At 45.0% G+C, this 27,852-nt stretch overlaps 2 protein-coding genes across 4 annotated transcripts in view; both read left to right on the top strand.

Annotated features, from left to right (window-relative positions):
* LOC124533543 (vacuolar protein sorting-associated protein 13D) overlaps positions 1-11,610 on the top strand; it is a 38,058-nt gene extending 26,448 nt beyond the window's left edge. Inside the window, exons 44-67 of the mRNA XM_047108899.1 lie at positions 271-436; positions 542-675; positions 925-1,156; positions 1,253-1,403; positions 2,120-2,351; positions 2,671-2,851; positions 3,830-4,015; positions 4,119-4,322; positions 4,390-4,608; positions 4,799-5,004; positions 5,077-5,221; positions 5,391-5,605; positions 6,358-6,468; positions 6,546-6,657; positions 6,740-6,944; positions 7,110-7,273; positions 7,385-7,606; positions 7,688-7,857; positions 7,955-8,129; positions 8,223-8,405; positions 8,484-8,658; positions 8,746-8,877; positions 8,949-9,393; positions 9,460-11,610. Of these exons, the coding sequence (XP_046964855.1) occupies positions 271-436; positions 542-675; positions 925-1,156; positions 1,253-1,403; positions 2,120-2,351; positions 2,671-2,851; positions 3,830-4,015; positions 4,119-4,322; positions 4,390-4,608; positions 4,799-5,004; positions 5,077-5,221; positions 5,391-5,605; positions 6,358-6,468; positions 6,546-6,657; positions 6,740-6,944; positions 7,110-7,273; positions 7,385-7,606; positions 7,688-7,857; positions 7,955-8,129; positions 8,223-8,405; positions 8,484-8,658; positions 8,746-8,877; positions 8,949-9,393; positions 9,460-9,676 (4,582 nt within the window). The 3' untranslated portion in view covers positions 9,677-11,610. The remainder of the gene's footprint in view (positions 1-270; positions 437-541; positions 676-924; positions 1,157-1,252; positions 1,404-2,119; positions 2,352-2,670; positions 2,852-3,829; positions 4,016-4,118; positions 4,323-4,389; positions 4,609-4,798; positions 5,005-5,076; positions 5,222-5,390; positions 5,606-6,357; positions 6,469-6,545; positions 6,658-6,739; positions 6,945-7,109; positions 7,274-7,384; positions 7,607-7,687; positions 7,858-7,954; positions 8,130-8,222; positions 8,406-8,483; positions 8,659-8,745; positions 8,878-8,948; positions 9,394-9,459) is intronic.
* Positions 11,611-11,728: 118 nt separating this feature from the next.
* On the top strand, positions 11,729-27,618 carry LOC124533544 (ester hydrolase C11orf54 homolog). 3 transcript variants are annotated; one of them, XM_047108901.1, is made up of 8 exons: positions 11,729-11,879; positions 12,274-12,353; positions 13,165-13,263; positions 14,374-14,549; positions 14,741-14,899; positions 26,896-26,992; positions 27,080-27,246; positions 27,326-27,618. In XM_047108901.1, the coding sequence occupies exons 2-8, from the start codon at positions 12,275-12,277 to the stop codon at positions 27,497-27,499; spliced, it is 951 nt and encodes a 316-aa protein (XP_046964857.1). In that variant the 5' UTR covers positions 11,729-11,879; position 12,274; the 3' UTR covers positions 27,500-27,618. The 3 variants fall into 3 exon arrangements, with proteins under 3 accessions (XP_046964857.1, XP_046964858.1, XP_046964856.1); XM_047108902.1 differs by lacking the exon at positions 11,729-11,879 and adding an exon at positions 11,886-12,039; XM_047108900.1 differs by lacking the exon at positions 11,729-11,879 and adding an exon at positions 11,993-12,150.
* Positions 27,619-27,852: the final 234 nt, after the last annotated feature.

Genomic DNA, 27,852 nt, shown 5'->3' with positions numbered 1-27,852 from the left:
ATAAAACATTTTTATTATTTTATTTATTTAATTATTTATATTCGCTACCAACAAAACATAGACACCGACAGTAAAACGTTTATGTCATCATTACTGCAATAAACATTTACATATGTCATTGTGCACAAACCTTAAATGTTTGGTAATAGATGCTTAACTGGTTGAATTCTTTAATAAAGTAGATTCAATTTATCGAGACAAGTCACGTTGATTACAAGGCAATAATCCGAAAGGTCGATAGGAAGGTACATAATGTGGCGACGTGCGCAGGTTCGAGAGTCGCTGGGAGTACACGCTGTCGAGCGGGCTGGCGCTGGCGCGCGTGCAGCTCGACGTGCGCTCGGCGGACTCGCTCGACACCAACCTCACGTCCGCGCTCGTCGACCTCGTGCGCCTCGTGCGCACCAACTGGACCGCCGACTACTACGCGCCGCAGGTACAGCGACGGCTACCGTCTGATGTCCCACTGTACACTGAGGGAGACCTACCTGCCTACCTCAATGTACCATGACTGCTTAAAGCGATCGTTTCTATCGTGTAGACGGCGACGTCGGAGCAGTCTCCAAAGAGTAGCCCGGCGGGCCATCGACGACGATCACCTTTCGTACCCTATGCGCTCCGGAACCTCACCGGGCAGCGACTGTGGTTCACTACACTCACGACCGCCTCGGACGAGTGAGTTCTTCACCCCATTCATATGCACACAGGATATTGGTGAAGTTTCAACTAAGCAGTTGCTGTCATAACATATAATTAGTTTTCGCTAAGTGCGTAATCGAGAAGAATTAGTGGGAGAATTATTGGGAGCGTCAATGATAAGCGGGTTACAAGTAGACATTGTTTCTGTATTCATGGCGCTTGCACGCTTAAGTGAACACAGAATGAGTCGTGGGTTGATGTGAAAGCGAGTGCGTGTGCGGCCAGAGTGCGCGAGAGCGGCGAGGAGCGGCGCGGGCCGCCGGACGACTCGTGGGTGTGCGTGCGCGCCGGCGACACGGAGCCGTTCTCGTTCGGCGCGCGGCGCGGGCGCGCGCGCGACTCGCAGCACGCGCCCGCGCCGCTGCACCGCCTCGTGCTCAGCGTGGACGGCTGGGCGCCGCCCGACCCCGTGTGCGTCGACCGCGTCGGCGTCTTCTTCCGCCACATCACGCACGCGGTGAGTGCGCCGCGACCGACCGCGACCGACCGCGACCGACCGCGACCAGCGGTAGCCGAACGTGCGTGACCCGTGTCTCTGTCTCTGCGCGCGCAGAAGTCCGGAACGGAGGCGCGCCTGGTGCTGGAGGTTTCGTTGGAGGGCTCGGCGCGGAAGCTGGTGACGGTGCGGTCGGCGCTGCAGCTGATCAACAAGCTGCCGCACCCCGTGGAGCTGCGTCTCGACCGCGCGCCCGCCGCCTCGTCCGGTGAGTGCTGCTTTACTTCTCAACTTATCTCTACAGTCTTCTCGATTAAACTTTTAATATATCGCATTTGAGAAATATGGGTTTCATTTATGTGTATTCATCTTTCCATCATTTTGAGACGATTTCTACATAAAAATGCAAATAAATGCTCCAAAACATATTATGAGGAAAAAATCACTTTACTGGGCAATATGATTATTTCTACGATTACTACGTAATATTTGACGTAAGTAGTCGGTCGGTGCTTCTTTGTATAACCTGAGGCAGTCAGGAGCTATCGACGTGTCCGCCGTATCGGGGCGGTGCGGCGGACACGGGCCCCGGTAACGCGCGGCGTGTGTAGGGCGCTGGGCCGCGGGCGCGGTGCACGCGCACGTGCGCGCCGCGTGCGCCGCGCTGCAGCGTCGCGGCGCGCTCGGCGCACTCTCGCCCGCGCGCGCGCCGCCCGCCACGCCCATATTTGTCAACTGCGGTGATGACGCTCTCGTCTTGTAGTCTCTGTCGTCCTAGATTCCATTGCGCTACTATTTAGTGATTCATTTGTACACGTTGTCTCGCCTAGAACTAATCATTTTTTATTTAGCTTGTCTAATACACTAGCTCTCGTAATGCTTTTAAATAGATTCGTTACTATTAGGAAATTTCAATATGTCATTAATTGCGCTTAACGACGAGTACCGCTTATCGGCTCATACACTCCGGCCGTGCCCGCGCAGGCCCGTGGAGCGGCGGCGGCTCGCGCAGCGCGCAGGTGGCGGCGGGCGCGCGCTGGGCGGCGCCGCTGGCGGCGCGCGCGGGCGCGGTGTGGGCGCGGCCGCTGGTGCGCGCGCAGACGGCGCCGGCGCCCGTGCTGGCGCCCGCCGCCGTGGACTGGCGCGCCGCCGCGTCGGCGGCCGAGCGCGCTCTGCTGCACATCGAGTGTCGCGCGCCGCACGACTACGTCTATAGGTATTATAATCTATGACATGCAAGAGAGCTATTTGTGTTAATATGTTAATAAAAAAGCGAATTCACTTTGCCCCCGCCTGTATATTCACAGTGAGCTGGTATCGAAGCGACTATCACAGTGCGCCTAAACTCATTGAATCACCGATTTCAATTCTTAAACAATACTATGATGGACTGTCGGCGGTGCAAGTAGCACATTGACTAAACAACGCAACGTCTGTCCGTTGAAATCGTCGATGTCAATCTAATATTTGTGAATATTAATTTAATAGATGACTTCGGCAAAAGTATTACAGAGCCAAATGTACGTCAAATCCAGGTTTTGCTGCGCGATAGTGCGCGAGCGGTTTCCGCCGGACCGCGGCGAGCTGCTGGCCGGGCACACGCTGACGCTGGTGCCGGCGCTGCGGCTGGAGAACTTGTTGCCGCTGGAGCTGCAGTACCGCGCCGACCAGGTCTCGGGCACGCTGGCGCCCGCCGGCACGCAGCCCTTCCACCAGGTTGCGTTTTATACCTGCCATTATGTACTGCTGGTTTGATTAAACAATGGAAATTCATAACACGATATCGATCCTCGCCATTTCGTGACTACAGTCGCCAGTGCGTTGCGAAGATACATAAACTAGAGTGCTATGCACAAGCTATCTTCACTCCTAAACATTTGTATCTGTATTACTCTTTTGTAATAGAAATATTGATTAGTGCTCCGTAGTTACTCGGTTGCCGGTGTGAAATTTTTTAAATTTGTTAATAAAGATGTTGTCGCAGGTAACTTTTTCTCGGTGAGGTGAAAATCTATCTTCTTTCTAACGAGAATTAACTCGAAACCATCTTGTCGATGTTCTTCCGTTAGTTTGGCATTTTAGGTGAATTAAAATTTGTGTGAGAAGAACGATGATTTGAACTACGAAAAACCGTGCTATATAACAAGTTTGGACACGGGTTCATTTCCTAACTCGTAAAATATAGTAATCGTATGTGACTCCGCAAAGCCAATAAATCCTTCTTGGGGCAAGGTATTCGTTTCTATAATAAAATTCCACAGATATTTTTAACTTTGCCGTTTCATAAATTTAAAACATCTGTAAAAAATATATTGGTGATCTATTATTTGGCGCAAGATTATGCAGACGATAAATAAGCGTTGAATTATTATAATAATAACTTTTCAGCTAATCACTATCTATTACTTTCTTCGGATGGAATTATATGTAAATTGACATAAAAACTGCGATTCTAAATACAGTTGTATTTTTTTTAATATCGTTGGTTTAGAACCAAGTACCACAAATTTATTAGTTACTTTATTGTATATATTCATGAACTAACATAATTTAGTTGACATCTATAATTAGAGGGTGGGTGTAAAGGTTAGGGTAATTTTTTGTTTGTACAATTTGATAACAAAATGGAAACGTTAAATTTACTCAAATTATGCTTATTTTTAATGACCTAGTATAAAGGCATCTCACGCACAGGTGAACGTCGAAGAGGGCGTGGAGCTGAGCGTGAAGCTGGAAGGGTTCGCCTGGTCGACCGCGTTGAGCGTGGGCGGCGCCGCCAGTGCGGGATCGTTCTCTGCGCGGCTGAAGCTGCGCGACCTGCGGGGGCGCAGACTGTATCTCAATGCGAGAGTCACCGTCAAGAAAACCGACGGAATTAAGGTACTAATTCGAAAAAGGTATTATCAAATTTTAATCTTTGTATGTCCAATGGACTCCTTCATTGGGTTTACAAACTGCGAAATATTCGAACTTGGGTTCACAGGTGTCGGTGTCGGCCGCGTACTGGCTGGTGAACCGCACGGGGCTGCCGCTCGTGTTCCGCGCGGAGGGCGGCGGCGAGGCGGCGGGGCAGTTCGCGGAGCACGAGCTGGCGCGCATGGTGGCGCCGCTGCCCTTCGCCTTCGCCGACGGCGACGGGCCCACCGTCAGCGCGCGCCTGGGCTCCGGCCTGGCCGCCTCCGCCGAGGTAGGCTGCGCTCTGAGAGAGCCGGCTCCTCCCCTCCGCCCCCACTCACGTGACGTTCCCTGTGCAGTGGTGCTCGCCGTTCGGGCTGGGCCCCGGCGTGACGGTGAAGCGCCTGGAGAGCCGCGGCGCCGAGGGCGAGCGCTCGTTCGCGGTGGGCGTGTCGGTGCGGTCGGGCCGCGGCCGCTACCGGCGCACCAACATCGTCACGCTCACCCCGCGCTACCAGCTGCACAACAACACGCCGTACTGCCTGCAGTTCGCGCAGAAGTGCACCGCGACGACGCTCGTGAATATGCTATTCTTTCATGCCGCTTAGCTTCGGAGTAGAGTTAGAACTTCGACGTCAGGCCGTCGATGTGCTCTCATCGCATGCTCGTATCATCGCTTGTATAGTTGTATTAAGACGTAGTGGGTAGAAATTTAACATATTTTTCGTATGGCAATTCTTCAAGATTAGCCATTGTGATGACCGTCAGAACGACCCCGGCGCGATAGCGACGCACGTGTCGGCGGTGACGGGCTGCTACCTGCCGTGGCACTGGGCGCGCTGGGAGCGCGAGCAGCTGCTGTGCGTGCGCGTGCTGGCCGAGCCCGCGCCGCCGCACGCGCACCCGCGCGCGCTCACCGCCTGGTCGGGCGGGTTCCGCATCGACGCCGCGCGCAGCCTGCACGTCGCCTGCAGGTAGGGCGCGGCGGGCGCGGCGGGCGGGGCGGGCCGCGCCGCCGACGCGTCTGACGCGGCCTGTGTGCGCAGGGAGAGCGGCGGCTCGTACCAGCTGCTGCGCGTGGAGGTGGTGGCGCAGGGCGCGGCGCTGCTGGTGGTGCTGAGTGCGACGCGCGCGGAACCTCCGCCGCTGCGCATCGACAACTTCTCGCCCGTCGCCATCATGTTCCACCAGGTTCACCGATCGTTTCCATATCGTCTTTAATGTGAAATCTTTTTACCAGACTTCCTTTTGCTATTTTCTTCTCATATATCTCTGCCCTCAAAAATTTTCATCAGAAGTGTAATCTTTTAATGATACCTTGAGTGTGGAAGCTACGCAAGCTAAGCCAAGCTGGGCGCAGGTGGGCTGCACGGAGGAGTGCGTGGTGGGCGCGGGCGGGCGCGCGCGCTGGGCGCTGCCGGAGCCCGAGGGCGCCGCGGCGCTGGCGCTGCGCGCGCCGGGCGGCCCGCGCCTGGCGCTGCCGCTCGCCGCGCTGCACGACGAGCACACGCTGCTCTACCAGAACTTCATATACGTGGCCTTCGCCGCCACCGCCCCGGCCGCCGGCGCCGCCAGGTATATATTTTGTAGATCCATTGATGACTCTCCTGATTATGATATACTGATACTTTATAATCTTGGAGCTAAAGACTCCCTTCGGGATGTTTTTAACAAAGTAGGAATACTCACTGTTGCGTCGCAATATATTTACAACAATATTATGTATATTCACTTTAATAAAATCAGTGATAATTATTGTATATGCACTAGGAGTAAGCATAAGCTTATAACGCCAAGTTTCCGACTCCGCAAAGTCAATAACTCTTTCTTGGGGCAAGGTATCCGTTTCTATAATAAAATTCCGCAGACATTTTTAACTTTGCCGTTTAGTAAATTCAAATCGTTTGTAAAAAATACATTGGTAGAAAAAGCATATTATTCAATACAAGATTTTATAGATGATAAAAAAGCGTGGAGTTAATACCTGTTGACTTCCAAGCAGGATACATTAACTGAAATAATTGTATTTAATTAACATGACTGTATTTTTTAAATGTTAAAAAAGAGTAACTACTGAGTTTCTTGCCGGTTCTTCTCGGTAGAATCTACTTTCCGAACAGGTGGTAGCTTCACTTAATTGTAAAATGACAATTCAAAAGTGCTTGTAAAAGCCTACTTAAATAAAGTTTATTTTGATTTAGATTTTTTTATTTTGACGTAAGCGAGTTGTAAAATTTCAAAAGTCATAAGGACATAAAGTATGCCTTAGAAATACGCATATGTTAACAGTAACAATATTTAAAATTCGAGAACATTGCAAATCCTAGTAGTGACGGCAAGCAGGAGGGCGGCGCCGGCGAGGACGAGGGTGTTCTAGTGCTCGAGGTGCCCATGGGCTCGACTCGCGTACAGCTGGCGCGGAAGCGCTACGGGGACAGGTGCGATTTTAACTTTTATCGATGGAACCGATGGTTTCGCCGGTCCACCTGATTTTTACTGTACGCAATCGTCGCAGGAGCCAGCTGTGGCGGCGCGGGCCGGGCTCGCAGCTGCTGCACGAGGGCAGCTCGCCGCCGCAACCCACCGACGCGCTCAGCGACGACTGCACGCTCTCGCCGCACGCTATGGTCCGCAACTTTTTTTGTCAGATTTTCGATCGACGACAGTTAAAGGGAAATACTAAACTCGGAGGCCCCGCGGCCGGCGCAGGTGCTGGACATCGAGGAGGCGGCGCCGCGGCCGGGGCGCGCGGCGGCGCTGGTGCTGCGCCGCGCCGACCCGCGCCGCGCCTCCACGCAGGCGTGGCGCCTCGTGCCCGCCGCGCACGCGCACGCGCCGCCCGCCGCGCGCATGGCCTGCGCGCACGCCAACCTCTGCGTGCAGCCCGAGAACGGCCTCATGGGGCTCGCGCCCGGTAACGCCACACTCCATATAATGAGTAGTGTGAAACGAAGGCGCTTCTTGTTTATGTCTGCATCCGCTAAATTATTGTAAACCGCTCAGCGGAGTGTGATACGGTTTTGGCTCGAAATGACTCAGTGGGCGAGCCTGCGTCCGTAACGTTTCCGTTCGCGTGCAGGCGGGCGCGTGGTGCTGGGCCTGTCGGGCCCGTGGACGGGCCCCGTGCCGCCCGAGCACGCGCTGCAGTGGCGCACGCTGCGCCCGGGCTCCGGTCGCCTCACCGTGTCGCTCGACGCCGACGGGCCCACGAGGCTCGTGCGCATCCGGGACCAGGCGGACCCGGTAAGTCGGTCGTTAGCGCAATCAAACGGATTGCGCTTAACGTTCGATACATTCCCCGCTGTGAGCGACTACGAGTTCGATTGGTCGACCGGTAACGCTCTGCGTCCGCAGGCGGAGCGCGCGCGCGCGGAGGCGGGGCCGCGCGAGGAGGAGGCGGCGCGCGAGTGGGGGCTGTCGGTGTCGCTGGCGTCGGTGTCGCTGTCGCTGGTGGCGCGCTGGCCGCCGGCCGAGCTGCTGTTCGCGCAGTTCTCGCGCCTGCGCCTCACGGCGGCGCGCGCGCCCGGCAGCGCGCACCTGGCGCTGTCCGTCGACTCCATGCAGTGGGACAACCAGGTCGCTATCAGATCTACGATTGGTTCATCCGCGTCGCACTGTTCGTCGCGACTGCGAGTGTACGATCTATGCTTTCCGCAGCTGACGAGCACGCCGAGCCCGGTGCTGCTGCACTGCCTGGACGACGGCGCGTCGGTGCCGGCGCTGCACGTGTCGCTGGAGCTGACGGCCGCTCCGCCGCACTACAACGCGGTGTACTTCACGCACCTGATCGTGGCGCTGCGCCCGGTCGCCGTGCGACTGGACGAGAGGTTCGATCGATATTTTTTTATGTGTGGAGCGGGCGAGTCTCTGCTCCCTAATTTATCGAAAACTTTTTCCATCCATTACGAATGAGTGTACCCACAGACTGATCCTCCTGGTCTGGTCGTGGGTGGAGGGCGGCGGCGAGGCCCCGGAGGGCATGGAGGCGGCGGAGGAGCCCGACGAGGCAGAGTACGAAACTCGACGCGTCCTTCACGAGCTCACTGCGCTGCATGCAACGAGATACTACTTTGCGCTCATCAAGATCATTCCGAGTCAGGTACACCGCCGCCACTCGCCAGCCGATGAGCTGTCGCGTGCCGATGTACACACACATGTTTGAGCTCAATTGTCGATCGCGTGTCCCGCGCAGATCCGCCTGTCGATGTTCACGGCCAACAAGCTGGAGGGCGAGCTGAGCGCGCTGAAGCGCCGGCTCGGGCTGACGTTCATCCGCTTCGAGGACGCGGCCGTGGAGCTGGAGCCCTTCGTGCGCACGCACGCCTTCGACAGCGCCGCCGGCCTCGCGCGCCAGCTGCTGCGACACTTCAAGGACGTCAGTACTACACTACGCGTCGATACCGGCGCGACTTTCGCGAGGTGTCGTCCACTCACTGCATTTTACTTTTTTTAGGAGTTGAAATGGCAGGCGGCAAAGATTTTGGGGTCAGTGGACTTCCTCGGTAACCCGTTGGGCTTCGTGGCGGACGTATCCGAGGGGGTGTCGGGATTGCTGCTCGAGGGAAACGTGGGGGCTCTGTTCAAAAATGTCACCCACGGAATATCTAACTCCGCCGCCAAAGTCACAGGTAACGGTCCCTGCGTAGCTTCGATCGGAGCGTCGATTCGCCGTGCACAGATATGCAGAACTGGTGTTAACTCTCCTGCCGCTGTAGAAACGCTGGGAGACGGGCTGGAGCGCGTCGTGGGCGACGAGGCGCACGAGGAGACGCGCCGCCGCATCCGCTCGGCCGCCGCCGGCGCGCACCTCGCCGCCGGCTTCCGCGGCCTCGGCCTCGGCATACTGGGTGAGTGGCGCGCTCGCCGCCTCGCCCCCTGCCCCCTCGCGGCCCCGTCTCACCCGTGGGCATTCTTGCAGGCGGCATGACGTCGCTGGTGAAGCACAGCTACGAGGGCGCGGCGGCCGAGGGCATGGCGGGCTTCCTGGCCGGCGTCGGCAAGGGGCTCGTGGGCACCGTCACCAAGCCAGTGATCGGTGTGCTGGACCTGGCGGCGGAGACGGCGGCGGCACTTCGCGAGACGTCGCGTCGGGCCGGCGGGGCCCCCCGGCGCGCCCGGGCCCCACGCCTGGCGGCGGGCGGCGCGGGGGGCGCGGCGCCGCTGCCGCGGTACTGCCCCGCGCTGGCGGAGGGCGCGGCGCTGCTGCTGGCGCTGCCGGCGCGCGAGCCTGACGAGCGCTTCCTGGCGTACCGCACGGTGCGCGACACGCCGCACGACATCCGCGCGCTGCTCTCCGACACGTACCTGCGCATCGTCACGTGCAAGCACGGCCCGCCGCAGGTCGTCATGGAGACGCATCTCAGGTACGTCCCCGCGGGCTCCCGCCGCCCCGCCGCGCGCACGGCCTAACGAGTTCCGCTGGCCGGCAGCAACCTGGTGTCGTGCACGGCGGTGCTGGCGGAGGGCGCGTGGTTCGTGGAGCTGGGCGTGCGCGGCGCGGGCGCGGGCGCGGGCGAGGCGCTGCGGCGGCCGCGCGTGCAGTGCGACAGCGGCGAGCTGGCGGGCTGGCTGGCGCGGCACGCCGCCGCGGCGCGCCAGCTGCACCACGACCGGCGCCACACGCTGCTGCCGCACGCCGACCTGTAGCGCACGGGCACGACGCACACCTGTGACGCCAAGTCCTTTGTGTATATTATTGTGTCTCTTCAATGCGTACAATGTAATGTATACTGTCGGCTAATTCCTCTAATGTACACTAGTCTTATTTTATATTTGACGCTTGACGACTTCGAGACGAAAGTTCAACCTTTCAACAATTGACTGACTGTTTTCTATGAAACAAATAAATTCGCATAAAATAAAAATAAAAAACAATATCTTTATGAAAGGATTGTGTCCCAAGCCAAATGAGTAAGGATCTATTGCTCTTATGTAAAACTTAGTATTGTAGGTAGATGTAATATTGTTACGCTTAATTCAAAGTCCTAAAGTAATCTTATGAATGTATATCATAAATTATTTTTATAGAGTAAGCCATGAGGTGAAGGACGCGCGACGCGCAACGCAATATCGCACCAAACTATTATTTATTTAGTTGTATTCGTAGCTGATGTTTGACTGAGTACCGAAGTGACGCCGGGCGGTCGGGCCCCGCGCCGGATAGATTAACTGTTTTAATACATTATGACCGATTCGTCTGTTCCAATTTTTTAAAGTTTTTCATCATAAAATAATTATAGTTATTTGATGAACTACATTTATATTGACATCGTTCGTAGCATCTTGTCAACTAGTCCAGGTACACTTTCGCTTCCCTGTTTATTTATGATCTGTGTGATATGAATATTGATATTTGCAGTGAGGATATATTCAAGGCTGTGTCTATTTCGCCACAAGGAGGCGATTTGCTAGTGAATTGACTGAAAAGATTTAGGTGTATTATGGTATCCTTCAGCACTAAAGGTGTGACTCTTAGTGCTTAAGGATACCATAATACAGTTTGAAGTTCCGTTGGTTAGGATTTTTTATTTTTATCATTTCATGTTCTGATAGCAATGCTTTCAGTTTCGTGCACTTAGGTCAGTTTAAAGATTGTGCACAACACTGGGTAACGTGGTTGTCTGCTTTCTTGCAGCAAAGGATTATAAAACGTATAGCGTAGAACACTTTTCAGGATAATTATTTTTTTTATGATGGTAATAGTTTTTTTTTTCAAAATAATTTATTTTTGGAGTGTGTACTTCACACTCTGCATCATTGATACGTAAATATAGGTGTATATTTTATTTATTGTAAATGAATAGCGTATAAACACAAGAAAACTGAGTTTTCAAGCAATTTCAGTGATTTAAATTACTTTATTTTTTTAATCAGTGGTAGTTGTGGTCGTAAACAATGGGTTGAATTTTCATGAAATAAAAAACAAAATAAATGCAATGTTCATCGATATAGGATATTTATTTTGCTGCCCGGTCTACTTAAAAGTATTCTCATCGCAGTATTGGATATTCCTCAGATTTGATGAATACAATAAATAAATATTAATCTGTCCCGCACACAAATTCTGCAAATATAAATAGAATAATATTTTATATTAGAGGTAACATTTAAACATATTTAATGTATTGATAGTTTTATGGGGACCTGGTTGTTACGAATATTAAGTTATAAATTAAGACAAATAGATACAATTATATTTAGTTTTACGATTTTTTGTAATAATTGGTGACAGTAAGTGTATCCAATGCCGAGCGGAACTCGTAGCGATAATCCGTCGATACCTCATTGCTGCGTAGGCAAGGCACTCCTCTTGTCGTTAGCGGCTTAGCGCCTGTCACACTACCGCGCAGACTGCCTGCTGGCCGAGCTTATATATTTATTTTTTAAAAATTCGCTCAGCATTCGATACGACTTAGCCAGTGCGTCAAGGTATTATTTATTGTTAGTGTAATAATTTGAGTGAGGCATGAAAACAATAATGTATTATCTTCTCTGAACTAATCGATGCAAATGTAAGCGAAGCAAAACGATCCTTTTTACTAAAAACAAAATTTTCTTACTAATAATAATAAACTTCTTTACATCCCGTGTTTCATTTGTTTCATCCTGACCTTCACTTCGATCTCAATTAAGTATAAGTAGTAGTGTTTTCAATTGATAACTGAACGGCGTAAAACAAGTTGTGGAATCAATAGCCAGCGGAAGGTCACTCGCAGCCGGCCGTCGGCGCGTGCGCACGTCGCTTCTACATTAAGGAAAAAAATAAACTAACCGGCGGCGCTATTGAGCGCCAGGCATTGCCGCCTGCCGATTTGTAGTCAACAGTCGCAAACCGAGTGAACGAAACAAAGTAGGTATTCTATGAGATTTGACCATTATAGTGATAAGGTTTTTTGGTTACTATACGTCAAAGGTCAATGACTTTTGACCTAGAGATAATTAACTTCACGTCAAGTAGAGTTTGCGTTCACTTCGAAGTTAGCAGTCGTGAGTGGTTTAACGTATCGAAGGTAATTATTGAACATGCAACTATTTAAAAACATATTCGTTATTGTTTTTATTACATGTGTTTTACCAAATGTCACGGAGTCTGCGGCCTTGAGTGACATTAACAGTACAAGGTAAGACTACGTTAGACTAAGCTTCGGAAGTAACACCGTCGGTAAAATGTACCTGAAGCGGCTTCTTTCGTGTTGCTATAAATATAATAACATGGAATAATTGTAATAATTTTCTTCCAATAGCATGGCGTCCATAGATTATTCTACCGTTGAAATAAAAGAGAAGCCGTTGTTTACGCCACCCCTTGAGGAAATAGTGGAAGGTAATTATTTGTTTATATTAAAAGTAAACATCTGATACTATATGCAACACGAGGTTAAAAATATCTACATTTTAATTTTATGCATTACGTAATTGATAACACAACCCTCTTTAAATAAAAAAAGAACACCAAATCGGATGATCTTTAACAGCTAATGTCTTAATGTAATCACCATGTTTTAATTTTTATTAATTATGTAATTATCAATTTAATATATAAATAGATTTGTAATTGATCCTAAAATTAATTCTAATAAGAATGAAATGAATTGATTTGAACCTTCTTATGCTTGCGATTTGAATTGGAATTTCCTATATAGAACAATTTTGAATAAAAATTAGTAGCAATTAAAAAAAAATGTCCTGTGTTCAACGTTTCACAGTGAAATGTTTAAGTCCGACGCATATAACTGACGTACAGCAAACATTTTTAGGAAATCGAAATTATTTATTTATAACACTTTCATCAACAACAACAGCCTGTAAATCCCCACTGCTGGGCTTAAGGCCTCCTCTCCCTTTGAGGAGAAGGTTTGGAACATATTCCACCACGCTGTTCCAATGCGGGTTGGTGGAAACACTTTCATCAATATACATTTAATCAAGAGGGTGATGTATATGTATACAGAACCCAAAGATGTTTCCGCTTACTCCGTGTTAATATCGTCACCTTCTTCCTAACTCGGGCTACTAATGAGGCTCAATATTAGACTGGAATCAATACGCGACTTCCTCACGCACATATGCGACATATATATAGTATAGCCCATTAGTTCAATAAGTAAATTTTAAACTTTGTTTTGTGCCTCTAGTGCTCTCCCGCAGCTTGCCGTCCACTTTTGAATATGTGAGCGTGACGGCCGAGGAGACGCCCGACCTCACGCAACCTCCGTATAACCTCGTGGCTCCAGGTAAGATGTTGTTGAATATTGTTTCATAAAATCATCAAATCTAACTCAATTTGTATGCATGTAGTTGTTGTTGTAAGATGTATTAAAAGCGACAAAATCAAGAATAATTGGGTACCTGAACTATTCAAGAATACCCATAGATTTAGGCGTTATAAGAAATATTAAACATTCCTTACATCGCCGGTGAGACATGCTGTTTAGGCACTTAGATGTTATATCGCTTGTGCCTGTAGTAATATTCAGACTGGATGGCGTCTGGATAGATACCTCACCAAAAAGACAAGTAATAAAATTGACAACGCCAATATGTACTTTACGCATGACGATTTTTGGAGTCTTAAATCTGAGACTTTTGTAGCTTGAATTACGAAATAATAAAATAAAATGCCGCCGCCCCTTGGGCCCGTAGATTGGCGCTAGCTGAGTTAGTAATAAGATAACTGTAATTTTGTTTTGTCATTACGCTTAAGCAATGTTTACCTCATAAAGACTTATTTGAATAACTCTTTCAGTAGCATGTAAATAATGATAAGAGAAATAGTAGCGCTGTTATCATACCGATTTTGATAACATGAAGTGTAGCTGTCAACTGATATCAGAGAGCCGCGCGGTGGGAAATGTTTAAGCATGTGTTGGGTTTTTGCACCGATTTTCTGGGTTTATGCAAATATTATCTTCAAAACTATATATATCTTAATATATAGCAGCCTGTCCCGGTTTCGCACGGCTGGACATTTATCTTTAAGCTTTTTATTTATTATTTTTACCTTTTATTTATATTGTTCTGTCGCTTTTTCCGACAAGTTTAACAATTATCGTTCTATTTCAACGTATTTACACAAAAACCTTAATAAAATATGTACTTAAGCCCTCCCTGTCCCAGTTATCCCTCTGTCTACTAGTGAAAACCGCATGTTAAGTATTTTTGAAGTTTTCGGAAATATATACAGACATATACAATTGTTTGTTTTATAGTATGTAGTGATTTATTTTTGTAGGGATCAATACAAATTGATTGGCTTAATTTGATTTTGATTTGTCACATATTTTATTAGTAATTTAATAATAAGTTGTGATTGTACTGAATAACGGCTTCGGCACGATGAGCAGGGCTGACCGGCGACGCGAAGCTGGTGGAGCTGGGCGGGCCGCCGTACCTGGTGCCGCTCGTGCGGCGCGACAAGCTGTACGACCTGGCGGCGCTGCTGCGCCACCTGCGCCGCGACCCCGCGCTGCTCGTCGGCGCCGGCGCCGGGCCCTGGCCCCACGCAGGGACCAACTGCGAGGTGACTACATGTGGGGCTGAGGGTTGCAATCATAGGAAACCATAGGCTGATCTAATGACCGACTTGATTGGTTTGATTTCTTAATACAACGTTAAGAAATCAAGTCGGTACGAGTGTCACTCGATACTCGCTAGATTGTAACCCGAAATCTTTGTCAAAGATCGTATGAGACGAGCTATCTCGTGTCCTAGGGCATCATTAACCTGAAGCTGGAGGGAGGAGCCGTCCGGCAGGGCACGCGCATCGTGAGCGTGCAGGGGGAGAGCTACCGGCAGGAGCAGCTCCCCGACTCGGAGACGCGCACCGCTTTGCTTGGAAACTATCTGCTATCGGAAGGAAAGCCTGGCAAGGTGAGCCACACCATATCTCTGGTACTTATTAGAGGAGGATTTTCCTTGAGATTTAAGAGATGTTTTGAGCCATAAAATCTATGCATATTGATATTACACAATATCAAAGTATTCTTTATTCAAATATATTCATAAAGTGGATGCAAAGCTACCACTGATTCGAAAAGTTTCTACCGATTAGAACCGGCAAGAAACCCGGTGGTTACTTTTTTACACAATTTTAATTGCTGAGCATATAAGTAAAATACAATTTTGTTTTATATACCCTGCCTAGAATTAAACAAACACTAAATTTACGTTTCTTTTATCATTAATATAATCTTTTAACGTTTTTTGTCATGCGCTGCAATTTTTGAGACAGACCAAGTTAAATATATATCGAAGAATCAAAAATTTAATAACGATTTTTTTATCGCACATGCTGGCAATGTCAGGGGAACGACTAGTCTTATATTTTGAATATCATCAAGTCTGATAGCGAGTTGATGCTTAACTTATTAATACGAGTAATAATTTATTATTAATACTCATATTAGAATGCTCAATATTAAAAAATACTAACGATATATGGGGTATTTCGGTAAAATTTATTAAAAACATCATATACGATGACGTGATTTATCTAAAGCATTTGATTGTGTAGAACACGAGACGCTTCTTTATAAGCTCAAATAATACGGTGTTAAAGGTAAAGCTCTTGATATCATTGTTTCATACTTAGGTCAAAGAATCGAGCAAGTTTTCATTAATTAAGTAAAGTCTTCTGAATCTACGAAAAAAAGGGTTTTCCACAAGGTTCAATTTTGGGTCCCTTTCTATTTCTAGTATATATAAATGATCTTCCTTTCTATGTTAAAGGTATTTGTTATATAGTGTTATTTGCTGACGATACTTCACTGATTTTTAAGGTTGACGGCAAAAAACTGACTATGACTATGTGAACGGTATATTATCATAGTGACACGATTGGTTTACAGTAAAAAATTTAGTTTTGAATGCTCAAAAAACTAAATGTGTAGTTTTTACCCTACCCAATGTTAGAAAGCAAAATTATAAGATATCTTTAAACGGTGACCGTCTTGATGTACTTGATACTACGGTGTTCTCAGGAATAGAATTGGATTCCAAACTTCAGTGGAGTCCTCATTTATCATCCCTAACAGGAACACTCAGCTCCGCAAAATATGCGGTTAGAAAAGTTAGATAACTAACTGATGTTGATAAAATAATGTTGATACCGCTCGTCTAGTATAGACGAGCGGTATCAACATTATTTTGGTTATTTTCACAGTATTATGTCATATGGCATATTACTTTGGGGTAACGCTGCAGATATTGAATCTGTCTTTATTTTACAAGAGTGCGATCCGTTCTATTTATAATCTTGGAGCTAGAGACCAGGCCCGCCGCTAGCTGTTTTGTCGCCCGCGTGCAATACCTATTATGCCGCCCTTTTTTTCGCTGCAAAAACGCATACCACTATTCCTCCACATGAGGTGGGGGCGGGGTGTATACCTGCTAAAAAACCAACGTTAGCGACCCACTCTGTCTTTTTGGAGGATGTTACGAAATCTTTTGTGCATACTACCGTGACGTTCTAACGGTAGGCTCACCTCTGCGGAGTTCCACTTCCTAGGGAGTTCTCAGGGTACAGAAACCCTTAACCCCGGGACACTTATGGCGGGAGGAGAAGACATCCATAGCGAAGACCCCTTCTACTGGTCTTCTTCGGCGAAGCGGGTCAGCAGCACTGTTCCCACGGTCCCCTAAGATAAGAACCTTGTTACGAGCATTAAGGGAGTCCAACCAAATAGGTGTATTTTCCGTCCAAGTACAGAATCAGCAAACAAATCCCATACCATTGCATCAAGGTGTGAGACGAGGGGACGTTATTTCCCCCAAATTGTTTACTAATTCAAAAGGAGGATATGTTCAAGACGCTGAACTGGAAAGGACATGGCATCAACATCAATGGCGAATACATCTCTCACTTAAGATTTGCAGACGCTTGCTGATTCTTCTATGCGTATCGGCCTACGGATGAACTTGGATAAAACCAAGGTCATGTTCAATGAACATGTTCTACCGGAACCGATTGCGATACACGGTACCGTCCTCGAAGTTGTTCAAAAATATATCTACCATGGGCAGACTTTGCGATTAGGTAGAAACAACCTTGAGGACGAGGTGAATAGAAGAATTCAGCTGGGTGGGGCAGCGTTTGGAAAATTACGTCGAATCTTTACATCGTCGATCCCACAGTGCCTTAAGACGAAAGTCTTCAACCAATGCGTCCTACCCGTCATGACATACGGAGCCGAAACGTGGAAACTCACGGCAAGGCCGGTCCACCAGTTTAAAGTCGCTCAGCGTGCTATGGCAAGGGCTATGCTCGGCGTTTCTCTGCGGGATCGCATCAGAAGAAATGAGGCGACCCGCCAGAGAACCAAAGTCATCGACATAGCCCACCGGATTAATAAGCTGAAGTGGCAGTGGGCGGGCCATATTTGTCGCAGAACCGATAACCGTTGGGGAAAACGTGTTCTAGAGTGGAGACCGCGTCTCGGCAAACGTCCTCAGGCACGGTGGAGTGACGACTTACGCAAGACGGCTGGTAGGAGCTGGATGCGAGGAGCCCAAGAACGATCTCAGTGGCGTGCAATTGGAGAGGACTGGACATAACCAGCAGTGACCGGAAATGGGCTGGATCGGATTAGATTTATTTATTTACGATAAATAAAATATACAATGCCATAGAGCGCACACCGGCAAGGTATTTGGTTTAGGAGGTCCTCCTACGTTGGCATTGATGAGCTTTAAGCTGAGTTGGACAAAATGTTGCACGAAGCTCCATCCAGGATGAGGCCCTGATCCTTCATATGTGTCTGCGCCTTAATTGCCGTCTCTTGGAGGGCGGTAGACGCTCCTCGAGGAGACCTCAGCAAGGACCGTGGATTAGGAGGCCCTCTGTTTTAGTTAGAGGAACCATTAAGACCAGCATCTCGATTCGATCCACCGTGAGCGACACTCCGACTTCAGGGCCGCCACCTAAAAAGTTTGCCCCGTCACCGTGACATAGCACACCCATCCCGGGAGAGGTCGGTGCTCGCAGGAGCCAGTCAAACCAACTTCAAACGCCGGACAAGTCGTCCATCGCCCCCTCCCAAAGGATCACCTGATCCTGGAGGTATGCCCCAACAGCCTTCTGAGATAGGAAGGCAACTCGTGATATCGAAATGGTCCTATGGTCTCGAAAGGAAGACGGCGAGCTTGAAGTCTAGCGAATATCTGCTGATGTTAAGTAAAAATATAAAGTATAAAACGCCAAAGTGTATAAATGTAAAATATAAAAAAGGCATGGGCCTATGAGCCCGTGGATGTCGTAAATTAAATTAAGAAAAAAAGAAAGGAAGACTATTGAAGTCGTTCGCCACCTCCGGTGATACCGTTAGAACTACGTTCCCTTGGACCACCGCCTCCATTGTCCGGGTCTTCAGGATGTTTTAGGGCATCGATGGTTGAATGATCCGCCCTTTTCCCCGGAAATAGCTCCCCGATCAGTCGCAGGAGATCTGGCGGTAGTTATTCCGTAACAGGAGCGCCGTATGTTCGGAGCTTCCCTCGCAAACCACGATAGGGGCGCCCCTTTGCTCTCTGTTTACTTAACGCCTTTTCTAACTCTTTTTTCAACTGACGATGTGCAGCCCGCAGGTGTACCTCTAAGTTTGCGTTGAGCACGTTGCGCCTGCGACAGCGAACGTATGCCCTCCGCGCCCGGTTTAACGGTGCCCGTAGCTCTGCTAATTCGAGCGACCACCAATATATAACTTACGTCGTGATACCCTTCAAGCCGCCCTACGACAACGCCCTACTACAAGTAACGGATACCTAATCTACCGATTGATAAGGAAGCTAAAGGGGATTCTCGTAACTTCGACAATATTGTTTTTCATAGGATAACAGACGACGGACTTTTAACTTTACTGAGTGCGATATTTTTCGATGCTTTAAATAATTTATTTTACTTAATGATTTGTGGGAATTATAATAATGACTTGAATTAACCATTTCTACGCCGATGATCTGCAACTCTATATTCATACTAAGTTGGAGGATATCGATTCAGCTGTAAATAAAATTAATCGAAACCTTACTCATATATATGACTGGTCTAATAAATATGGTATCATGGTAAATCCAGCTAAGTGTCAGGCGATCATTGTCGGTAGTTCGCGTATCATTTCCAAGTGCGATATTTCTTCTTTGCCAAATATCGTGTTTAATAATAATATCATACCTTACTCTCAAAATGTTAAAGATCTCGGACTGCACATTGATTCAACTTTGAGCTGGAAGGTGCACATTAATGAAGTTAGTCGCTCTGTCACCGCTACCTTAAGGTGTCTCAATAGATTTAGAAATTTTCTCCCTATTAAAACCAAAGTTTTGCTAGTGCAAGCCCTTATATATCCGATCATCGATTACGCTGATGTGTGTTATCTCGATCTCAATGAAATTTTTTTAAATAAACTCGATCGCCTCATAAATAATTCCCTGCGTTTCATCTTCTGCCTTCGAAAATTCGACCACATTTCCCATTGTCGAGCCGAACTCAAATGGCTCCCTATCCGCCAACGCAGGGATTTACGGCTACTGTGTACTCTTTTTTCTATTCTTTTTGACCCTCTTTCCCCTGATTACTTAAAAGATAAATTCAAATTTATCTTTTAAGTAATCAGGCCAAAATGTGGCGGTAGGTGTCAAAAAGTGCACACTTTCTCAAACTGTGATCCTATATTATAATTAATTATTAAGTGAATAAAACCAGTTTTTCTAGTTCAAAGTATTTATTTAAAGTAAAATCAAGTGTTTACCTACAATTGTGTTAAGAATTGTGGCTCCTATGTGAATATATGAGCTAACACCTGCACTTACCTGCTGGCTCTTCTTATAGCTAACACAAAATAATTTTGAATTTGGCATTTCTTGAAGGAATCACAAAAAAAAAAAAACACTATGACTAAGTTAGAAGACATTTTGGAAATGCACAGAAGTATTGGTGAGTCTCTAAGTCAACGTATGACAGAATTTGAAAAACAGTTAAAATCTAACACTAGTGACTCTTCAAAAACAAGTATTGAGAAGCTTGCAACCGAGTTCAAAGACTTTAAATCTTCTGTTTGGAATGTTCTGAGCCTTCTGAAGTCCCTGACGAGCAACCTGGCAGCACAAGTAGACGAAGTTGACAGCCAATCCCGGAAAAATGTTCTCTTATTTGGAGGGATAGATGAAGCCCAAGGTGAGAATCTAATATCCACAGTGCTCAGTACTATTCATGTCTTGATGGGCCTGCCTAATGTACAGGCATCAGCAATTCAGCACTGCCAGAGACTTGGTGTTCATACTAACAACCGTCCTCGTCCAATATTGGTTCGCTTCAATGACATGAGTATGAAGCAACTTATCTGGAGTAATAAAAAGAAACTCAAGACATCAGCGGTGGTCCTAAGTGAATTCTTGACCAGGACACGCCAATCATTATTTGTAAAGGCCCGAAAGCACTTTGGTGTCAGAAATGCCTGGACACAAAATGGCAACATACTTATTAAGTTGCCAAACGGTGACCGCAAAAAAGTTATTACTCCGGATGGTCTCGAGGAGCTTATTATACAGTTTCCATGCTCAACCCCCTCAGTATCACCCGCTGATAAAGTACCCAGTGTTGAGAAGCCCAAAGTAATTAGTCCAAGGCCCATGACTAGCACTAGTGTTCGACCAGTCACGAGAAAGAACCTTAAAAAACCGTAATATTGTAGAATTTTGTATAGTGATTCTTTCATCCCATGGTGTAGATTCTTGCTTAATTGTAATAACACAGACTTTTGTTTTAATTGCATTTCATTGTAGTTAATAAGAGTCTGCAGTTATTCCTATCGTCGTATTACACACTGTCATTTTACTAAATCTGTACACATAACAAGGTATATGTTCACTTATTATTTCACAATTCTTTTTATTTTTAATACACCCGCAATGTCCTTTATTTTAATTTTGTAACAAAAGTATTTTGATATTTGATAAGAAATTTGTTATTAACTTGTCAGCTGTCACGTTTGTTGTGACAACTTTGATTTTATTGATATGGACGCCACTCTTTTGGTACAGATGTTAGATATAGATATGTATGTATTTTTATTTATTATTTTTTTTTTTTTTTATTAGATAAATATCTATTATTTTGTAAAATATTGTATAAATAATTATAAAATTTGTGTATATTATACTTTTAGTGATTTATTTTAGTTCATTTTTTTTTTTTTTTTTTTTACTATACCATGGGATTAATGTCATTAGTTTAGTTTTTTTTTTTTCTCATTTCTTTTATGATGTAAAATAACTTTGTAGTTGTTTTGTGTGCATTTCTTTGTTTTTTTTTTTTATTGTATAAAGTTTTTTTTTTTTTTAGCCAGCAGGATGTGCAACTAAGAGCATACAGGTCCAATTTTATCCATTTTTGAATATTTTGACATATTTATTTCTTTTTATATAATATTTATATATTATATATTATTTTATTACATATATTTATATATTATTTTATTAGATATATTTATATAATTATGAGCTCCAGTGATGATTCGTTCCATTCAGCCATGAGCGATATTTCTTTCTGTTCCATAGATAATGATGGTCTAACTTTAGGTGAACATCTAATGAATGATTTATCGCCTTATTCTCATAATTTTAACATCTGTCATATCAATGCACAAAGTGTACCGAGTCATTTTTCGGATATACACGGCACTTTTAATTTAAAAAATTTGCACGCTCTCTTAATATCTGAGACGTGGTTAAAGCCTTCCTTACAGTCGTCTTCCTTTTCTATTCCTGGTTTTATACTTATAAGGAATGACCGCATCGGTAAACGTGGTGGTGGAGTGGCAATTTATTTAAAAAGTAGCATACCTTTTAAGGTAATTGATCAATCTCCCTCCACTTACAGCTCAGCAGCCGAATACTTATTTATTGAACTTAACTTAGGTATCAAAATAGCTGTCGGTGTGATTTACTGCCCACCTAATATCGATTACTTTAATCAACTAGAGCTTATATTTGAGAATATTATTTTTAACTACACTCATGTCATATTTATGGGTGACTTAAATACTTGTATGCTGAAAAGTGATTATCGGTCACATAAATTAAGCACTATTTTTAATTCTTTAAATATTAATTGTTTGCCATTACAACCCACTCATCGCACTAATACTTCTGATACATTACTCGATTTAATCATTGTATCTGAAGCGAACCTTATTGCTAAATATGGACAGTACTCTGCTCCAGCATTCTCTCTCCATGATTTAATTTTTGCTTCCTACAGGATCAAAGTACCGAAGCTTAAGAAAAAGACCTTAAAGCTCAGAAACTACTCTGGAATTGATTTGGATAAGCTTCGGTATGACGCCTCAATTATTGACTGGACCGCTTTATTGAATACGGAGACAGTGGATGAAAAGGTCGAGTGCTTGCGTAGTGAAATTTTAAATTTATTTGATCGACATGCTCCGATACGTGATGTTAAACTTAATCACAGAGGGTGTCCGTGGTTCAATGACGAACTTCGCAGAGCGAGGGTAAAACGAGATCGGGCTTTTCGCAAATACAAAAAAGACCGATCGGAGACGAATTGGACAATTTATAAGGCTGCAAGGAATCGATGCAACAAGATGTGTAGGAATCTAAAACGCCAATATATCTTTGATCAATTAGCTAATTCTCCTTCATCATCCAGTACCTATAATTTTTTAAAAACCATTGGAATCGGCAAACCCTCTCATACCGATACCAGCTGTAATATTAATTTGAACAATTTAAACACATACTTTGCTTCATCAGAAGTACTTGACGTTCAAACTAAATTTTCGACTTTGAGTGAAATAAATAGTTTGCCAAAACATCCTTATCCTTTTAATTTTTCTTCTGTTGGCGGAGCTGAAATTAAAAAATGTATACTGTCGTTCTCCTCTAAGGCCATAGGCTGCGATGACATAAGTTGTATCATGATATCCCATCTATTAGACTCTCTCCTTTATATAATTTCCCATATTATTAATTTTTCTCTATCAACAAACACCTTTCCGGACTTGTGGCGTAAGGCATTTGTTCTCCCACTTCCTAAAATATCAAATCCCTCTCTGCCTAAGCATTATCGTCCAATTTCAATCTTACCTTTCCTGTCCAAAGTACTGGAGTCCATTGTTTACCAGCAATTATCACAGTTCCTCTCATCTTACAACTTATTGAATCCCTTACAATCGGGCTTTAGAGCGGGGCACAGTACTACCACGGCGTTGCTAAAAGTAACTGAGGATATAAGAGAAGCAATGGAAAATAAGCGCGTCACAGTTCTTGTCCTCATTGATTTTAGTAATGCTTTTAATGCTGTGGACCATGACTTGCTTCTTGCTTTTCTGGCTCAGGTAAATGTTTCAGACTCCGCTATGCAATGGTTCTCATCTTATCTTCGAGGGCGCCAGCAGGCAATCCGCATAGGTCAGGACTATTCTGACTGGTGCTGCTTGAATGCAGGCGTTCCTCAAGGCGGTATACTTTCTCCTCTGCTTTTCTCTTTGTTTATAAACTCCGTTACTTCCTGTATCTCGTCAAGCTACCATCTTTATGCAGATGACTTGCAGCTTTATAGACACGCTACTTCTGATTGTTTGTCTGATGCTATTGCTGCGCTTAATACGGACCTATCACAGATATCTCTGTGGTCTGCTCGCTATGGTATCTCGGTGAATCCGGCAAAGTGTCAGGCTATAATCATTGGTAGTCGTAAACAGCACGCTAAAATTGACACTTCGAATTATAAACTATTTTACAATAATTGTCTAATTCCGTTTTCCGATTCCGTTAAAGATCTTGGAGTGACTTTGGATAAACACTTAAGCTGGTCTGACCAGGTGGGGGAGGTGTCGCGAAAGTTTTACTGTACAATGCATAATATGATGCGCTTAAAACATATGTTACCAACTAAAACGAAAATACAACTTGTCAATACACTGCTACTACCAATAATTGACTATGGTGACATATGTTATCTGGATGCAAATGAAGATTTAGTAAATAAACTCGAGCGACTCCTTAACACTGCCATTCGATTTATATTTAATTTGCGGAAGTATGATCACGTTTCTTCCTACCGCTCGCAATTAAATTGGCTCTCGATACGTGATCGTAGGTCATGCAGAATTCTTTGCACGCTATACTCAATTCTGAATGACCCAAATTATCCCCAGTATTTGGTATCCAAATTCGTGCTAAGGGCTGACGCACATGACAGATCGCTTCGCTCCACGGAAAACCTGTTGTTGTCATTTCCACCGCACCATTCAGGCTTTATGTCGAAGTCGTTTACTGTGACTGCTATTCGTTTATGGAACAGCTTACCAGAAAAAATAAGGAAATCTCCTTCGCGAAACACTTTTAAAATTGCTCTGAAAAAATACTACCTAAATCAAAGCAATAATGGTTGATTTTTGGAATCTTCATTATATGTATGTACTCATACTATATTATATTATATTATATTATATTATATTATATTATATTATATTATATTATATTATATTATATTATATTATATTATATTATATTATGTTATATTATATTATATTATATTATATTATATTATATTATATTATTGTTTAATTTTTTAAGACTATCTTATGTTTTTTTTGTACACCTACTTATATCATTCTTTCTTGTACATCCTAAGGTTGGCTGGTAGAGAATGCAGTAGCATTAAGCCCGCCTTTTGTTAATACTTTTGTATTGTACAATAAAGCATTAAAATAAATAAATAAATTTCTCTCTGACAATCACGATCGACAGCTACGCTCTATTGATTCTCTCATTCTCTCTTTTCCCTGTCACTTCTCTGGTTTCGTAACCAACGCTTTCTCTGTCCAAGCTGTCAGATTATGGAATAAACTTCCGGTAGAAATTAGAAAGGCTCCTACTAAGACATTCTTCAAGCGTCGTTTACAGGATCATCTTATTAAAAACCTCTCTTAATTTTCTCTTTTTTTTCTCACTACGCTGTGTTTTTATAAATTCTATTACGACTTTGTTATTTTATATCATGTATGTATATATAATTATAAATGTGTATTCTTATGCATATATACAATATTTCATCTATGTTCTTGTTTTATTATTATTACTATCGTATTTATTATAAAATTTATTGTTACCGCCTTCATGACTTTCTGTTTGGCCTAAAGGTTGACTGGTAGAGAATGCCTTCAGGCATTAAGTCCGCCTTTTGTCACAACTTATGTTGTTGGTCAATAAAGAATTTTAAATAAATAAATAAAATAAAAATTAAGTACGTGATGTATTGCTCAATTTGCCGCCCCCTGGACGTGCCGCCCGCGTGCGGTGCACGCGTCGCACCCCCGCTTACGGCGGCCCTGCTAGAGACTCTTCGGGATGTTTTTAACAAAGTAGGAATACTCACTGTTGCGTCGCAATATATTTACAACAATATTATGTATATTTACAGTATATATAATAATTGTATGTGCACTGGGAGTAAAGATAAGCTTATAACGCCGAGTTTCCGACTCCGCAAAGTCAATAAATCCTTGTTGGGGCAAGGTATCCGTTTCTATAATAAAATTTCGCAGACATTTATAACTTTGCCGTTTCGTAATTTCAAATTGTTTAAAAAATGCATTCTATTATACAAGATTTTATAGATGATAAAAAAGCGTGGAGTTAATACTTGTTAACTGTACCTGTTAGTACCTGACTTCCAAGCAGGATATATTAATTGAAATAATTGTATTAACTGACATGACTTTGTATTTTTTAAATGTTGAAAAAGAGTAACTACTGACTTTCTTGCCGGTTCTTCTGGGTAGAATCTACTTTCCGACCGGTGGTAGTTTCACTTAATTGTAAAATGACGTTTCAAAGGTGCTTGTAAAAGCCTACTTGCATAAAGTTTATTTTTTTTTTAATATGAGCACATTATTTACTTACCATAAATTATATAATTATAAGTTCATTGATACTATAGTTGCGCTGTTTGTTACATAGCGACAAGACGTATTAACTATTGGTGCTTTAATATTATTGTAAAAATCAGTGATTTTGCAGTGAAGTTCTCTCGAAAATTAAGATCTAAATACGTAGCATATCGTTTCAAAGAATAAGTAAACTTATAAGAATTTCAGTGCCAAAATATAGTAGTTTTCAACAATAACTTTGCAAATATAAAAGTGATTTACATATGTTTAACTTTGGACAAGTGCATCGTGAACTTCTTCGTGCGTCAAGACGTTAATGAGCTTCATATTGAAAAAACATACTGCAACCGATAGGTCATTGACCACACATAAATAACGTCCAAACTGTTAACTATTTTTGCCCGATTACGTTAAACAGTTGTTGGAACAAACGTTTCGAACGCAACGCAAACGCAGTCGACACAGGTTCGAATCTCACTTGTGCGCATTGTTACCTTCTTTTTTTTTTTTTTGTTACGAAGTAATAATATGGAGTTCGCCTGCTGTAGCAAATCAATAAATGATGCTGAAGATCCTATTGTATGTACATCTTGCGATAGGGAATTCCATGTAGCTTGTATGCTACAGCTAAAAGATCAAGAACCGGACAATGATCTTAGACTCTCCTGGCGGTGTTCATCGTGTACCTCAAATAATTCTCGGGACAACAAATCTAATACCCCAATTCGCAATGTCACAAAGCGGTCCAAGCAAAAAACTGATAAGAGTACGTCTTCTGAAAAAAATATACATAAGGTAAATCTCACTGGGCTACAAATATCAAGAGATGAAATTCGAAATATAATTAAATCTGAGCTTAAAGAGGCTTTTTCTGGATTTCAAAATATGCTTGAGGATGTTAAAAAGGAAATTTTGTCACTCGTTTTAGACACGTTTTGTTCGATTGTCTTGCAGGTTATAAAAGTAGTGGCCAAGAAACGCATCGGAGAATCGAACTTCATCACCGCCATCAGGGAAGCCCTTAAAAATCACTACGGCGACAAAGTTGTTGGTAACGTTCATTTCAAATACTACTGCTAATGCCGCCGGGCGGCGACCGCGCTGGTCGCAGCTCCGCGAGTGTACCGAGTGCGCGCAGGGCTGGGCGGCGCGTTCGTGCTGCGCGCGGGCGCGGTGCGGCACCACGTGATGCCCGACTTCTCCGCCAGCGCGCTGCGCAGCGACGCCGACGTGGAGCGCTGGCTGCACTTCTACACCATGCGCGCGCCCATCACGCACGTCGGCACGCTCGTCAGCGGCGACCTGGTGAGCGCCTAGCGGCGACTTATTGACACGCGAGTGCCCCGCATTGCTGGTCCGGTTTCCTAATCGTCTGCTCCGCCAGGGCCTGGACCTGCGCGTGCAGCACTTCCACGGGTTCAGCCTGCACGGCGACGGCGGCCACTACCACTACGACACGACGCCCGAGCTCGTGCACTACGAGGGCTACTTCGCGCTGGCGCGCTCCGTCGTGCGCGTCGACGCGCCCGCCGACACGCACCACATCGGCCGCGACTGACCGCCGGCCGCAGCCGCAGCCGACAGACGACACGCCGATATTGTTTCGTATAATACATTTTAAATGAGAACGTTCTTAACACTTGTTTGATCTCTTACAAATAAAACGTTTTATTTGAAGTAATCTTTCTTTTGTGCAAGTCACAAATCAGCTACACGTATCTAATAATATTTATTATGTTTGCCGTTATCGTACTCTCTTATTATTTCGGGTTAAAGATTTACGGAACATGACGTAAGTGTTTGTTTATAAACTATACATTATATAACACTATAAACGATTCCAATTATATAATACAACAACACTGTTTATCATAACTAATTATATCTGCCTTAATTTATTTAAAAAATTCC

The sequence above is a fragment of the Vanessa cardui genome, chromosome 11, assembly GCF_905220365.1.
Source record: "Vanessa cardui chromosome 11, ilVanCard2.1, whole genome shotgun sequence".
NCBI classification, from domain to species: domain Eukaryota; kingdom Metazoa; phylum Arthropoda; class Insecta; order Lepidoptera; family Nymphalidae; genus Vanessa; species Vanessa cardui.
The sequence above is the reverse complement of the archived record's forward strand: the minus strand, read 5'-3'. Positions and strand labels throughout refer to the sequence as shown.